At 44.4% G+C, this 14583-nt stretch overlaps 1 protein-coding gene across 2 annotated transcripts in view; it reads left to right on the plus strand.

Moving 5' to 3' along the window:
* The window catches only part of ccdc125 (coiled-coil domain containing 125), a 22797-nt gene that overhangs the window by 5729 nt on the left and 2485 nt on the right, over positions 1–14583 (plus strand). For both annotated transcript variants that reach the window (XM_070438348.1, XM_024136177.1), the window contains exons 7-12: positions 92–177; positions 292–374; positions 483–604; positions 2572–2676; positions 6820–6970; positions 13659–13771. In XM_070438348.1, coding sequence (XP_070294449.1) covers positions 92–177; positions 292–374; positions 483–604; positions 2572–2676; positions 6820–6970; positions 13659–13771 — 660 coding nt within the window. The remainder of the gene's footprint in view (positions 1–91; positions 178–291; positions 375–482; positions 605–2571; positions 2677–6819; positions 6971–13658; positions 13772–14583) is intronic.

The following is a 14583-nucleotide window of genomic DNA, read 5'->3' on the forward strand; positions in this document are numbered from 1 at the left end:
GCTTGTTTTAATACATCTAAATATGCAGTATTTCCTAGGTTATTACAGTGTACTTACAGTTTGAACATGTATTTAATGAATTCTGTCACAGGAAGTGAATGGCCTGCAGTGGGAGATCACTTATAACCAAATGCACTTCAAGAACTTTGAGCAGTCTTGGGAGCAGAAATATGTCAGGTGAGGTCATGGTTTACATTCAAGGCAGGTTTTTTCCCGTTTTTGATTGGTTGATGTGTGCTTATGGGTATAGGGTTTGCAGATTTTGATTGGTCAGTGTGTATGTGTGGGCAGGGTTTGCAGTGAGAAAAAGGCTCTGAGTGACAGCCTGGGAGACAGGGTGAGGGAGGTACAGGAGCTGAGGACAGAGAACACTGGTAGGTACCTAGTCCTTCTGCTCAATCAACAATTATACTTGTCGCTGTCTTGCAATGTAATTGAGAAAGTGTATGTGCTTCTCTCTCTSTGTGTGTGTGTGTGTGTAGTTGTGAGTCAGCAGTGTCTGGAACTCCTAGCCATGCTGAATGTCCGGGAACAGAGAGCCTTCCAGGGGACCAAGCCTTCATGCACCCAGGGGAGAGAGGAGGACCAGGGGACCGTGCTGGAGGTGAGAGAGGGAAACAGAGAGAGGGAGACAGAAAGGGCAGGAGGAACCAGAGACGGAGACGGAGACAGAGGGAACAGGAGGAGAGAGAGAGGGTAGGAGGACACAAAGAGAGAGACAGAGGGAACAGGAAGAGAGTGAGAGAAATACCACAGTGTGTCATCACAGCAGCAAGAATTGTTGCCACAAGAAAAGGGCAACCAGTGAAGAACAAACACCATTGTAAATTACTGTTCATTTTTATTGTTTTTTTCACTTTTGTATATTATCTACCTCACTTGCTTTGGCAATGTTAACATGTTTCCCATGCCAATAAAGCCCCTTGAATTGAATTGAATTGAATTGAGAGGGCAGGAGGACCAGAGAGAGACAGAGGCTGAGGGAACAGGAGGAGAGAGAGAGGGGGGGGGGCAGGAGTACCTAAAGAGAATAGACATAGAAACAGGAGGAGAGAGAAGACTGAGGGAACAGAGGGAGAGAGAGAGGGCAGGAGGTTCCAGAGAGATTCATAGGGAACAGGAGGAGAGAGATTAAATAATTTATGTTATATGATTACATCATGTATTAGTTATATGATTACATTTATTATGTCGTATGATTACATCATGTATTATGTTATATGATTACATCATGTATTGTGTTATATGATTACATCATGTATCATAGAGTTGATCAGCTGTTGATTGTGGCTGTGGAATGTTGTCCCACTCCTCTTCATGGCTGGATATGGGGGAACTGGAACACGCTGTCGTACCGTGATCATAGCATCCCAAACATGCTCAATGGGTGACATGTCTGGTGAGAATGCAGGCCATGGAAGAACTGGGACATTTTCAGCTTCCAGGAATTGTGTACAGATCCTTGCGACGTGGGGCTGTGCATTATCATGCTGAAACATGAGGTGTTGGCGGTGGATGAATGGCACAACAATGGGCCTCAGTATCCCGTCACGGTATCTCTCTGCATTCAAATTGACATCAACAAAATGTAATTGTGTTCGTTGCCCGTAGCTTATGCCTGCCCATACCATAACTCCACGGCCACCATGGGGCACTCTCTTCACAACGTTGACAATCAGAAAACCACTCGCCCACACCACGCCATAACCAACTGCCATCTGCCCGGTACAGTTGAAACCGGAATTTATCCGTGAAGAGCACACTTCCCCAGCGTGCCAGTGGCCATCGAAGGTGCGCATTTGCCCACTGATGTCGGTTACGACGCTGAACTGCAGTCAGGCCAAGACCCTGGTGAGGACGACGAGCACACAGATGAGCTTCCCTGAGACGGTTTCTGACAGTTTGCCCAGAAAGGATTTTGTTGTGCAAACACACAGTTTCATCAGCTGTCCGGGTGGCTGGTCTCAGACAGGTGAAGAAGCCGGATGAGGATGGTCCTGGGCTGACGTGGTTAGAATTGGTCTGTGGTTGTGAGGCCTTTTGGACGTACTGCCAAATTCTATAAAAAGATGTCGGAGGCGGCTTATGGTAGAGAAATTAACATTKAATTATCTGGCAACAGCTCTGGTGGACATTGCTGCAGTCAGCATGCCAATTGCGCACTCCCTCAATACTTGAGACATCTGTGGAGTTGTGTGTCAAAACTGCACAAGGTGCACCTGTGTAATGATCATGCTGTTAAATCATCTTGATATGCCACACCTGTCAGGTGGATGGATTATCTTGGCAAAGGAGAAATGCTCATTAACAGGGATGTAAACAAATTTGTGCATAAAATTTGAGAGAATTTTGTGCATATGGAACACGTCTGGTATCTTTTATTTCAGCTCATAAAACACGGGACCAACACTTTGCACGTTATGTTCATATTTTTTGTTCAGTATAATTCTCTGTCTGTGTTGTAGTAATTCTCTGTCTGTGTTGTGGTTGGCTGTGTTCTAATTCTCTGTCTGTGTTGTAGTAATTCTCTGTCTGTGTTGTGGTTGGCTGTGTTCTAATTCTCTCCTGTAGCTGGCTGTGTTGGGTGCGTGCCAGTGTCCCAATGTAAGGGAGGCCTGCCCGTGTGCCAGGAGTGCTGCTGCCAGCCGAAAACAGGTTCTCCAGCTCAGACAAGAGGTAGAGTACCCACCTTAACCACTAAGACAAGAGGTAGAGTACCCACCTTAACCACTAAGACAAGAGGTAGAGTACCCACCTTAACCACTAATACATGGTCCTGGCTGTACAGGCTTTTATTCCAAACCAGCACTAAAACACTGAATACAACTGATCAAGGTCTTGATGATTAGCTGAAATGTGTGTGCGGGTATACGTGCCTATATGCCCAGTGGTGGAAAAAGTACTAAATTGTCATACTTGAGTAAAAGTAAAGATACCTTAATAGAAAATGACTCAAGTAAAAGTCACTCAGTCAAATACTACTTGAGTTAAGGATACAAATTTCGGTCCATTTTGCTGCCGACTAACTAACCCTCATTAATAACCGGTCAACAAACGGTTACATTTTCCCCAAACAGTAAAATGAGGTGACCGACAGAAAATACTATCAGAGATCTGTTTATAATGACGAGATGCTTTTGTTTCCGCCCTAACAGTGGGAGTCGTCCCAAGGCAGGAAGGCAGGCGGCAGGTGACCAGCTTTATGCCCAAAATAAGCCTATAGAAACACATTGGACTTATTTTGGACAGATTTTGGCGAGAGTGCTTTGTAGAGTACCTCTCTGATACCAAGCATGCATACAAGGACCGCTTGATGGAAACATGCAACAATAGCAAGCCTATCGTCTTCCWGTTAAAATGCTATAAAAATTGCCTGTTAGTGAACATGCAACTCATGTAATGAAGCAGCTAATAATAAATAATTTACCATAATGCAATKATTTACTTTAGTCATGTATCCACCGTTCTAAACTGCGCACCTGATGAGAGCAGTAACGTATTTTTATTTGTAAAAAAAAATGTTTGAACCTTTATTTAACTAGGCAAGTCAGTTAAGAACAAATTCTTATTTTCAACGACGGCCTAGGAACAGTGGGTTAACTGCCTTGTTCAGGGGCAGAACGACAGATTTGTACCTTGTCAGCTCAGGGATTTTATCTAGCAACCTTTCGGTTACTGGCCCAACACTCTAACCACTAGGCCACGTACCGCCCCACTAGGCTAACCCACTAGGCTAACCACTAGGCTACCTGCCATAGTTCAGGGGTACTAGTCCAACGCTCTAACCACTAGGCTACCTCCCACCCATTTATAAAACCCTCTTAAGCCTCACTACACCCTATCTGAGTAATCTACTGCAGCCCTCATCCTCTCCATACAACACCCATTCTGCCAGTCACATTCTGTTAAAGGTCCCCAAAGCACACACATCCCTGGGTCGCTCCTCTTTTCAGTTCGCTGCAGCTAGCGACTGGAACGAGCTGCAACAAACACTCAAAATGGACAGTTTTATCTCCATCTCTTCATTCAAAGACTCAATTGTGGACACTCTTACTGACAGTTGTGGCTGCTTTGCGTGATGTATTGTTGTCTCTACCTTCTTGCCCTTTGTGCTGTTGTCTGTGCCCAATAATGTTGGTACCATGTTTTGTGCTGCTACCATGTTGTTGTCATGTTGTGTTGCTATCATTGCTGTGTTGTCTTAGGTCTCTCTTTATGTAGTGTTGTGTTGTGTTGTCTCGCTTGTCATGATGTGTATTTTGTCCTATATTTATATTTTATTTATTTTTTAATCCCAGCCCCCGTCCCCGCAGGAGGCCTTTTGCCTTTTGGTAGGCCGTCATTGTAAATAAGAATTTGTTCTTAACTGATTTGCCTAGTTAAATAAAGGTTAAATAAAAAAATATATAATAAATAAGCATCAACCAGTGGGTCTTGCGACGGTATACAGAGATGACCAGTTTACAGAGGAGTATAGAGTGCAATGATGTGTCTTATAAGGAGCATTGGTGGCAAATCTAATGGCCGAATGGTAAAGAACATCTAGCCGCTCGAGAACACCCTTACCTGCCGATCTATAAATGATGTCTCTGTAATCTAGCATGGGTAGGATGGTCATCTGAATCAGGGTTAGTTTGGCAGCTGGGGTGAAAGAGGAGCGATTACGATAGAGGAAACCAAGTTTAGATTGAACTTTAACCTGCAGCTTTGATATGTGCTGAGATAAGGACAGTGCACCGTCTATCCATACTCCCAAGTACTTGTATGAGGTGACTACCTCAAGCTCTAAACCCTCAGAGGTAGTAATCACACCTGTGGGCAGAGGGGCATTCTTCTTACCAAACCACATGACCTTTGTTTTGGAGGTGTTCAGAACAAGGTTAAGGGTAGAGCAAGCCTGTTGGACATTAAGGGGATCAAGCTGATTCTATACCATTTTACAGAGGCCAGTTCATGAAGGAAGGCTTGCTCATTAAAGTTTTTTGGCAGGTGTCTATGACAAATCAGGACAGGTCGTTTCACTGAGCAGCCATTACGAACACAGGCTGTAAAACAGTGATCACTAAGGTCATTACAGAAAACACCAGACTGATACCTATCAGGATTATTTGTGAGGATAACATCAAGAAGAGTAGCCTTTTCTGGGTGTTTGGCGTCGTACCTTGTGGGATTGGTAAGAATCTGAGAAAGATTTAGGGAGTCCCATTTCTTTAAGACTTGGTCAGGTGGTTTAAGCATGTCCCAGTGTAGGTCACCTAGCAGGACAAATTCAGACTTAGTGTAAGGGGCCAGGAGAGAGCTTAGGGCAGGTAGGGTACAGGCCGGTGCTGATGGAGGACGATAGCACCCAGCAACAGTRAGCAAAGAGCTATTTGAACGTTTAATGCTTAAAACCAGCAAATCAAATTGTTTGYGGACAGACTTGGTGGAGACAACCGAGCACTGAAGGTGATCCTTGGTAAAGATTGTCACTCCCCCACCTTTGGAAGATCTGTCTTGCCAAAAACATGTTATAACCAGAAAGGTTAACATCAGTATTCAAAACACTCTTCCTTAACCAAGTCTCAGTAATGACCWWCACATCTGGATTGGAGCTGTGAACCCACACTTTCAATTGATCCAGTTTAGGTAATAKGGTTCTAGTGTTAACGTGCAGAAATGTGACAGAGATGAAAATCTCCGTTAGAAATGTTGAAGAAGGGGAAATCTAATAGCAACTACTATGATGGTTAGTTAATATGAAGAGGATTGTGCCTTTGGCTTCTGTATAACGAAATAAAGTTGATATGAAAACCAATAGAACAGGAGAGAAATACTGGTTAATGGCATGAGGAAGTCTTTATAAAATAATTGCCTCCACGTTTCTATGGTCTGATTTTGGCTAGGCTACTTTGAAGCAAGGTAAAACATGCGGTCATTATTTGAAGTAAAGTAAAACGTTCAGGTTTAAAACAATTACACTGCCTCAAGCTCCCATTGTAAAGTGGTGGATGACGCGCTGATAGTCAACCGTAGGAAGGCTATAGCCTATGCATCCGAATGGCGAATTGGAGGCGCGCTTTACGAGTTTAGATTGAGAAATAAAATAGCTCCTTTCAAATCGTGGTCACCAAAGTCTTTAACACGCGATTGCAATTTAGAATTGTTATTTGTTGCGCAATGACTGAGTTGAGAACAGCAGGTTTCACTCCGGTAGTTTACAGGCTTTTTGAGGCGCTACTCTCGCAGGTGGCAGGGTATTCCTCTCTATCTCGGCTCTGTGGGCGTGGGAAAAATAAAATGCATGACGACTAACGAAAATACACACGCGCCAATTTAATTCCACACAAATGAACATGCAAATTAACCCATAGACCGATACGCATGACGGTCAAATGTATTTTCAGCAGCTAACCGTTAACATCTCTAACTTGAGTAAAAGTATCTGGTTTTAAATGTACTTAAGTACAGGGGTGGAAAAAGTACAACATGTTCATACTTGAGTAAAAGTACAAAGTAAAAGTCAATGCTGTACTTCAAAATCCTTATATTACGCAAACTGCACAATTGATTGTATTTATTTTTACGGACAGACAGTGGCACACTTCAACACTCATCATCTACAAACACAGTATTTGTGTTTAGTGTTTCCGCCAGATCAGAGGCAGTAAGGATGACAATGCGTTATATTGATAGGTGCGTGTATTGGACCATAATTCTGTCCTGCCTGAGCATTCTAAAAGTAACGAGTATTTTTTGCGGTCAGGGAAATGTATAGGACTAAAAAAGTAAATAGTTTCTTTAGGAATGTAGTGAAGTAAACGTTGTTTGTGTGTGTAGCTGGAGGGCCATGGCAGGAGGATGGAGGAGGCGTTGCTAATGGCGGACGCTTTTCGGATCGCCTTCGAACAGCAGCTCAGGAGGCGCAGCGATCACTTCCTGCTTCTGGCGGAGACGGACAGGAACAAGTCCCGCCCACTAAGGCCAGAAGGTATACTGTATTGAAATATACTGTATTGTCCTCACTTCAACAAGACACAGAAACATGGAAGTTAATGTTCTGTAAGTTTGAGTGTATCACAGTGAATGATGTATATAAATATCTTATGTAATATTGATATACAGTGCATTTGGAAAGTATTCAGACCCCTTGACTTTTTCTACATTTTGTTACATTACAGCCTTATTCAATCTACACACAATAGTCATAATGACAAAGCGAAAACAGGTTTTTAGAAATGTTTTTAGAAATGTTTTTTAAAACATAATTATTCAGACCTTTTGCAATGAGACTCGAAATTGAGATCTCTTTCCATTGTTAATCCTTGAGATGTTTCTACAACTTGATTAGAATCCACCTGTGGTAAATTCAATTGATTGGACATGATTTGGAAAGGCACACACCTGTCTCTATAAGGTCCCACAGTTGACAGGGCATGTCAGAGCAAAAACCAAGCCATGAGGTCGAAGGAATTGTCTGTTGAGCTCCGAGACAAGATTGTGTCGAGGCACAGATCTGGGGAAGGGTACCAAAAAATGTCTGCAGCATTGAAGGTCCCCAAGAACACAGTGGCCTCCAGCATTCTTAAATTGAATAAGTTTAGAACCACCAAGACTCTTCCAAGAGCTGGCCGTCCAGCCAAACTGAGCAATCGGGGGAGAAGAGCCTTGGTCACTCTGACGGAGCTCTAGAGTTCCTCTGTGGAGATGGGAGAACCTTTCAGAAGGACAACCATCTCTGCAGCACTCCACCAATCAGGCCTTTATGGTAGAGTGGCCAGACGGAAGCCACTCGTCAGTAAAAGGCACATGACAGCCCGCTTGGAGTTTGCCAAAAGGCACCTAAAGGACTCTCAGACCCACAGTGGCACACTTCAACCTCATCATCTTACAACACAGTATTTGTGTTTAGTGTTCCGCCAGATCAGAGGCAGTAAGGATGAACAATGGTTATATTGATAGGTGCGTGTATGGACCATAATTCTGTCCTGCCTGAGATTCTAAAAGTAAGAGTATTTTTTGCGGTCAGGGAAATGTATAGGATAAAAAAGTAAATATTTTCTTTAGGAATGTAGTGAAGTAAACGTTGTTTGGTGTTGTAGCTGGAGGGCCATGGCAGGAGGATGGAGGAGGCGTTGCTAATGGCGGACGCTTTTCGGTCGCCTTCGAACAGCAGCTCAGGAGGCGCAGCGATCACTTCCTGCTTCTGGCGGAGACGGACAGGAAAAAGTCCCGCCCACTAAGGCCAGAAGGTAACTGTATTGAATATACTGTATTGTCTCCACTTAACAAGACACAGAAACATGGAAGTTAATGTTCTGTAAGTTTGAGTGTATCACAGTGAATGATGTATATAAATATCTTATGTAATATTGATATACAGTGCATTTGGAAAGTATTCAGACCCTTGACTTTTTTACATTTTGTTACATTACAGCCTTATTCAATCTACACACAATAGTCTAATGACAAAGCGAAAACAGGTTTTTAGAAATGTTTTTAGAAATGTTTTTTAAAACATAATTATTCAGACCTTTTGCAATGAGACTCGAAATTGAGATCTCTTTCCATTGTTAATCCTTGAGATGTTTCTACAACTTGATTAGAATCACCTGTGGTAAATTCAATTGGATTGGACATGATTTGGAAAGCACACACCTGTCTCTATAAGGTCCCACAGTTGACAGGGCATGTCAGAGCAAAAACAAGCCATGAGGTCGAAGGAATTGTCTTGTTGAGCTCCGAGACAAGATTGTGTCGAGGCACAGATCTGGGGAAGGGTACCAAAAAATGTCTGCAGCATTGAAGGTCCAAGAACACAGTGGCCTCCAGCATTCTTAAATTGATAAAGTTTAGAACCACCAAGACTCTTCCAAGAGCTGGCCGTCCAGCCAAACTGAGCAATCGGGGGAGAAGAGCCTTGGTCACTCTGACGGAGCTCTAGAGTTCCTCTGTGGAGATGGGGAACCTTTCAGAGGAGACAACCATCTCTGCAGCACTCACACAATCAGGCCTTTATGGTAGAGTGGCCGACGACGGAAGCCATCTCGTCAGTAAAAGGCACATGACAGCCCGCTTGGAGTTTGCCAAAAGGCACCTAAGGACTCTCAGACCATGAGAAACAAGATTCTCTGATCTGATGAAACCAAGATTGAACTTTTTGGCCTGAATGCCAAGCGTCATGTCTGGAGTAATCCTGGCACCATCCCTACGGTGAAGCATGGTGGTGCATTCTGTGGGGATGTTTTCAGCGGCAGGGACTGGGAGACTAGTCAGGATCGAGGGAAAGATGAACGGAGCAAAGTACAGAGAGATCTTGATGAAAACCTGCTCCAGAGCACTCGGCGACTCAGACTGGGGCGAAGGTTCACCTTCAAAAGTATAACGACCCTAAGCACATAGCCAGGATAATGCAGGAGTGGCTCGGGACAATTTTTGAATGTCCTTGAGTGGCCCAGCCAGACCCTGGACTTGAACCTGATCGAACATCTCTGGAGAGACCTGAAAATAGCTGTGCAGCAACGCTCTCCATTCAACCTGACAGAGCTTGAGAGGATCTGCAGAGAAGAATGTGAGAAACTCTCCAATACAGGTGTGCTAAGCATGTAGCATCATACCAAGAAGACTCGAGGCTGTAATCGCTACCAAAGGTACTTTATCAAAATACTGAGTAGATGGTCTGAATATTTATGTAAATTTTTTATGTCCGTTTTTGCTTTGTCATTAGGGTTATTGTGTGTAGATTGAGGAGGACAAAAAAATAACAATTTAATCCTTTTAGAGGCTGTGACGTAACAAAATGTGGAAAAAGTCAAGGGGTCTGAATACTTATGAAGGCACTGAAATATCATTGATATCATTGTGTTTAAGACAACAGAAGTGAGGCTGTTTGTACAGAATTTTTTTATTTATTTATTTTTTATTTCACCTTTATTTAACCAGGTAGCTAGTTGAGAACAAGTTCTCATTTGCAACTGCGACCTGGCCAAGATAAAGCATAGCAGTGTGAACAGACAACACAGAGTTACACATGGAGTAAACATAAACAAGTCAATAACATGGTAGAAAAAAGAGAATCTATATACAATGTGTGCAAAAGGCATGAGGTAGGCAATAAATCGAATAATTACAATTAGCAGATTAACACTGGAGTGATAATTCATCAGATGATCATGTGCAAGAAGAGATTTGGTACTGGTGTGCAAAAGAGCAGAAAAGTAAATAAATAAAAGCAGTATGGGGGGTGAGGTAGGTAAATTGGGGTGGGTAGTTTACAGATGGACTATGTACAGCTGCAGCGATCGGTTAGCTGCTGCGATAGCAGATTTTTAAGTTGTTGAGGGAGTAAAAGTCTCCAACTTCAGAGATTTTTGAATTCGTTCCAGTCGCGCAGGCAGCAGAACTGGAAGGAAAGGCGTCCAAATGAGGTTTTAGCTTTAGGGATGATCAGTGAGATACACCTGCTGGAGCGCGTGCTGCGGGTGGGTGTAGCCATCGTGACCAGTGAACTGGATAAGGCGGCACTTTACCTAGCATAGCTTTGTAGATGACCTGGAGCCAGTGGGTCTGGACGACGAACATGTAGCGAGGGCAGCCGACTAGGGCATACAGGTCGCAGTGGTGGGTCGTATAGGTGCTTTAGTAACAAAACGAATGGCACTGTGATAAACTGCATCCAGTTTGCTGAGTAGAGTGTTGGAAGCTATTTTGTAGATGACATCGCCGAAGTCGAGGATCGGCAGGATAGTCAGTTTTACTAGGGTAAGTTTGGCGGCGTGATGAAGGAGGCTTTGTTGCGGAATAGAAAGCCGATTCTTGATTTGATTTTGGATTGGAGATGTTTGATATGAGTCTGGAAGGAGAGTTTGCAGTCTAGCCAGACACCTAGGTACTTATAGATGTCCACATTATTCTAGGTCGGAACCGTCCAGGGTGGTGATGCTAGTCGGGCGTGCGGGTGCAGGCAGCGAACGGTTGAAAAGCATGCATTTGGTTTTACTAGCGTTTAAGAGCAGTTGGAGGCCAGGAAGGAGTGTTGTATGGCATTAAGCTCGTTTGGAGGTTAGATAGCACAGTGTCCAAGGAAGGGCCGGAAGTATATGAATGTGTCGTCTGCGTAGAGGTGGATCAGGGAATCGCCCGCCAGCAAGAGCAACATCATTGATGTATACAGAGAAAAGAGTCGGCCGAGAATTGAACCCTGTGGTACCCCATAGAGACTGCCAGAGGACCGGACAACTGCCCTCCGATTTGAGCACACTGCTGTCTGCAAAGTAGTGGTGAACCAGGCAGGCAGTCATTAGAAAAACGAGGCTACTGAGTCTGCCGATAAGAATATGGTGATTGACAGAGTCGAAAGCCTTGGCCAGGTCGATGAAGACGGCTGCACAGTAATGTCTTTTATCGATGGCGGTTATGATGTCGTTTAGTACCTTGAGCGTGGCTGAGGTGCATCCGTGACCGGCTCGGAAACCGGATTGCACAGCGAAGAAGGTAAGGTGGGATTCGAGATGGTCAGTGATCTGTTTGTTGACTTGGCTTTCGAAGACCTTAGATAGCAGGGCAGGATGGATTAAGGTCTGTAACAGTTTGGGTCAGGGTGTCTCCCCCTTTGAAGAGGGGGATGACCGCGGCAGCTTTCCAATCCTTGGGGATCTCAGATGATACGAAGGAGAGGTTGAACAGCTGGTAATAGGGGGTGCGACAATGGCGGCGGACAGTTTCAGAAATAGGGGGTCCAGATGTCAAGCCCAGCTGATTTGTATGGGTCCAGGTTTTCCAGCTCTTTCAGAACATCTGCTATCTGGATTTGGGTAAAGGAGAAGCTGGGAGGCTTGGGCGAGTAGCAGCGGGGGGGGGGGGCCTGTTGGCCAAGGTTGGAGTCGCCAGGAAGAAGGCATGGCCAGCCATTGAGAAATGCTTGTTGAAGTCTTTCGATTATCACGGATTTATCGGTGGTGACGTGTTACCTAGCCTCAGTGCAGTGGGCAGCTGGGAGGAGGTGCTTGTTCTCCATGGACTTTACAGTATCCCAGAATTTTTGGAGTTAGAGCTACAGGATGCGAATTTCTGCGTGAAAAAGCTGGCCTTGCTTTCCTGACTGACTGCGTGTATTGGTTCCTGACTTCCCTGAACAGTTGCATATGCGGGGGCTCTTCGATGCTATTGCAGTTCGCCACAGGATGTTTTTGTGCTGGTCGAGGGCAGTCAGGTCTGGAGTGAACCAAGGGCTATATCTGTTCTTGGTTCTGCATTTTTGAACGAGCATGCTTTGTCTAATATGGTGAGGAAGTAACATTTAAAGAATGACCAGGCATCCTCAACTGACGGGATGAGGTCAATATCCTTCCAGGGTACCCGGGCCAGGTCGATTAGAAAGGCCTGCTCGCAGAAGTGTTTTAGGGAGCGTTGACAGTGATGAGGGGTGGTCGTTTGACGCAGACCGTGGCGGATACAGGCAATGAGGCAGTGATCGCTGAGATCTTGATTGAAGACAGCAGAGGTGTATTTGGAGGGCAGGTTGGTCAGGATAATGTCTATTAGGGTGCCATGTTACGGATTTAGGGTTGTACCTGGTGGGTTCCTTGATGATTTGTGTGAGATTGAGGATCAAGCTTGGATTGTAGGACTGCGGGGTGTTAAGCATATCCCAGTTTAGGTCCACTAACAGAACAAACTCTGAAGCTAGATGGGGAGCGATCATTCACAGATGGTGTCAGGGCACAGCTGGGAGCTGAGGGGGGTCGGTAGCAGGCGGCAACAGTGAGAGACTTATTCTGGAGAGATTAATTTTTAAAATTAGAAGTTCGAACTGTTTGGGCATAGACCTCTGAAAGTATGACAGAACTTTGCAGGCTATCTCTGCAGTAGATTGCAACTCCTCCCCTTTGGCAGTTCTATCTTGACGGAAAGTGTTATAGTTGGGTATGGAAATCTCAGAATTTTGGTGGCCTTCCTAAGCCAGGATTCGGACACGGCAAGGACATCAGGATTGGCAGAGTGTGCTAAAGCGGTGAGTAAGGCAAACTTAGGGAGGAGGCTTCTGATGTTGACATGCATGAGGCCAAGGCTTTTTCGATCGCAGAAGTCAACAAATGAGGGTGACTGGGGACATGCAGGGCCTGGGTTTACCTCCACATCACCCGAGGAACAGAGGAGTGTAGGATGAGGGTGCGGCTAAAGGCTATCAAAACTGGTCGCTAGAGCGTTGGGGACAAAGAATAAAAGGAGCAGATTATGGCGTGGTAGAATAGATTCTGGGCATAATGTGCAGACAGGGGTATGGAGGGGCGCGGTACAGCGGAGGCAAGCCCAGGCACTGGTGATGATAAGAGAGGTTGTATCTCTGGACATGCTGGTCTCAATGGGTGAGGTCACCGCATGTGTGGGGGTGGGACAAAGGGGTATCAGAGGTACGGAGAGTGGAACTACAGGGTCCATTGCAAAACCAACAATGACAATGAAAACTAGCCTGAACAACAGTATGCAAGGCATATTGATATTTGAGAGAGATACAATAAGGCATAAAGTGATTGCAGGTCTTGATTGGAGAGCTAGCTAAAACAACAGGTAAGATAACAGCAGCAATAACAGGTGCTAGTCTGACACAGCAACAACAGGTAAAAAATGGTGAGTGAATGAATGATGACTGACTGACTGACTATATCTGTGTATTGCAGGCAAGGATAGGACAGCATCTCTCAGTGTGGCTCAGAGACTTAGAGGACTGCTGCCGTCCAGCACAGAGATCACAGACGACCCTACAGAGACTCTGCACAAACTCCTCGACCTGGTCTGTACTGTAATACAGTATACTGTAACCCTAATACAGTGTACCACACCTAATACAGTATACCCACACCCTAATACAGTATACTGCACACCCTAATACAGTATACCACACCCTAATACAGTATACTGTACCCACACCCTAATACAGTATACTGTACCCTAATACAGTATACTGCACACCCTAATACAGTATATCCCACACCCTAATACAGTATACTGTACCCAACCTAATACAGTATACTGTACACCTAATACAGTATCACTGTACACCTAAATAGCAGTGTACCCACACCCTAATAAAAGTGTAACCCACACCCTAATACAGGTTGTAACGCCACACCCTAATACAGTAACTGTACACCCTAAATCAGTAATAACTGTACACCCTAAATACAGTAAGCTGTACAGATACTAATACAGTATACCAACCCTACATACAGTATACTGTTTAACCTAATACAGTGTACCACAACCCTAAATACAGTATATGTAACTGGTAACCCACACCCTAGATACAAGTATACATTTTTTTTTGTACACCCTAATCAGTATACCTGTCACACCTAATACAGTATATGTATGCACCCTATCAGGTATATTCCACACCCTAATCAGTATACCTACATACCCTAATACAGTGTACCACAGCCCACATACAGTATACTGTACAACCTAATACAGTATACCACACCTAATACAGTAATAACACACCAATACAGTAATAGCCCAACCCTAATACAGTGTACTGTACTAGTACCTTACACCACTAAATACAGTTACCCACACCTAATACCAGTAATACGTACACCTAGA

This window comes from Salvelinus sp. IW2-2015, unplaced genomic scaffold, assembly GCF_002910315.2.
Source record: "Salvelinus sp. IW2-2015 unplaced genomic scaffold, ASM291031v2 Un_scaffold793, whole genome shotgun sequence".
NCBI lineage: Eukaryota > Metazoa > Chordata > Actinopteri > Salmoniformes > Salmonidae > Salvelinus > Salvelinus sp. IW2-2015.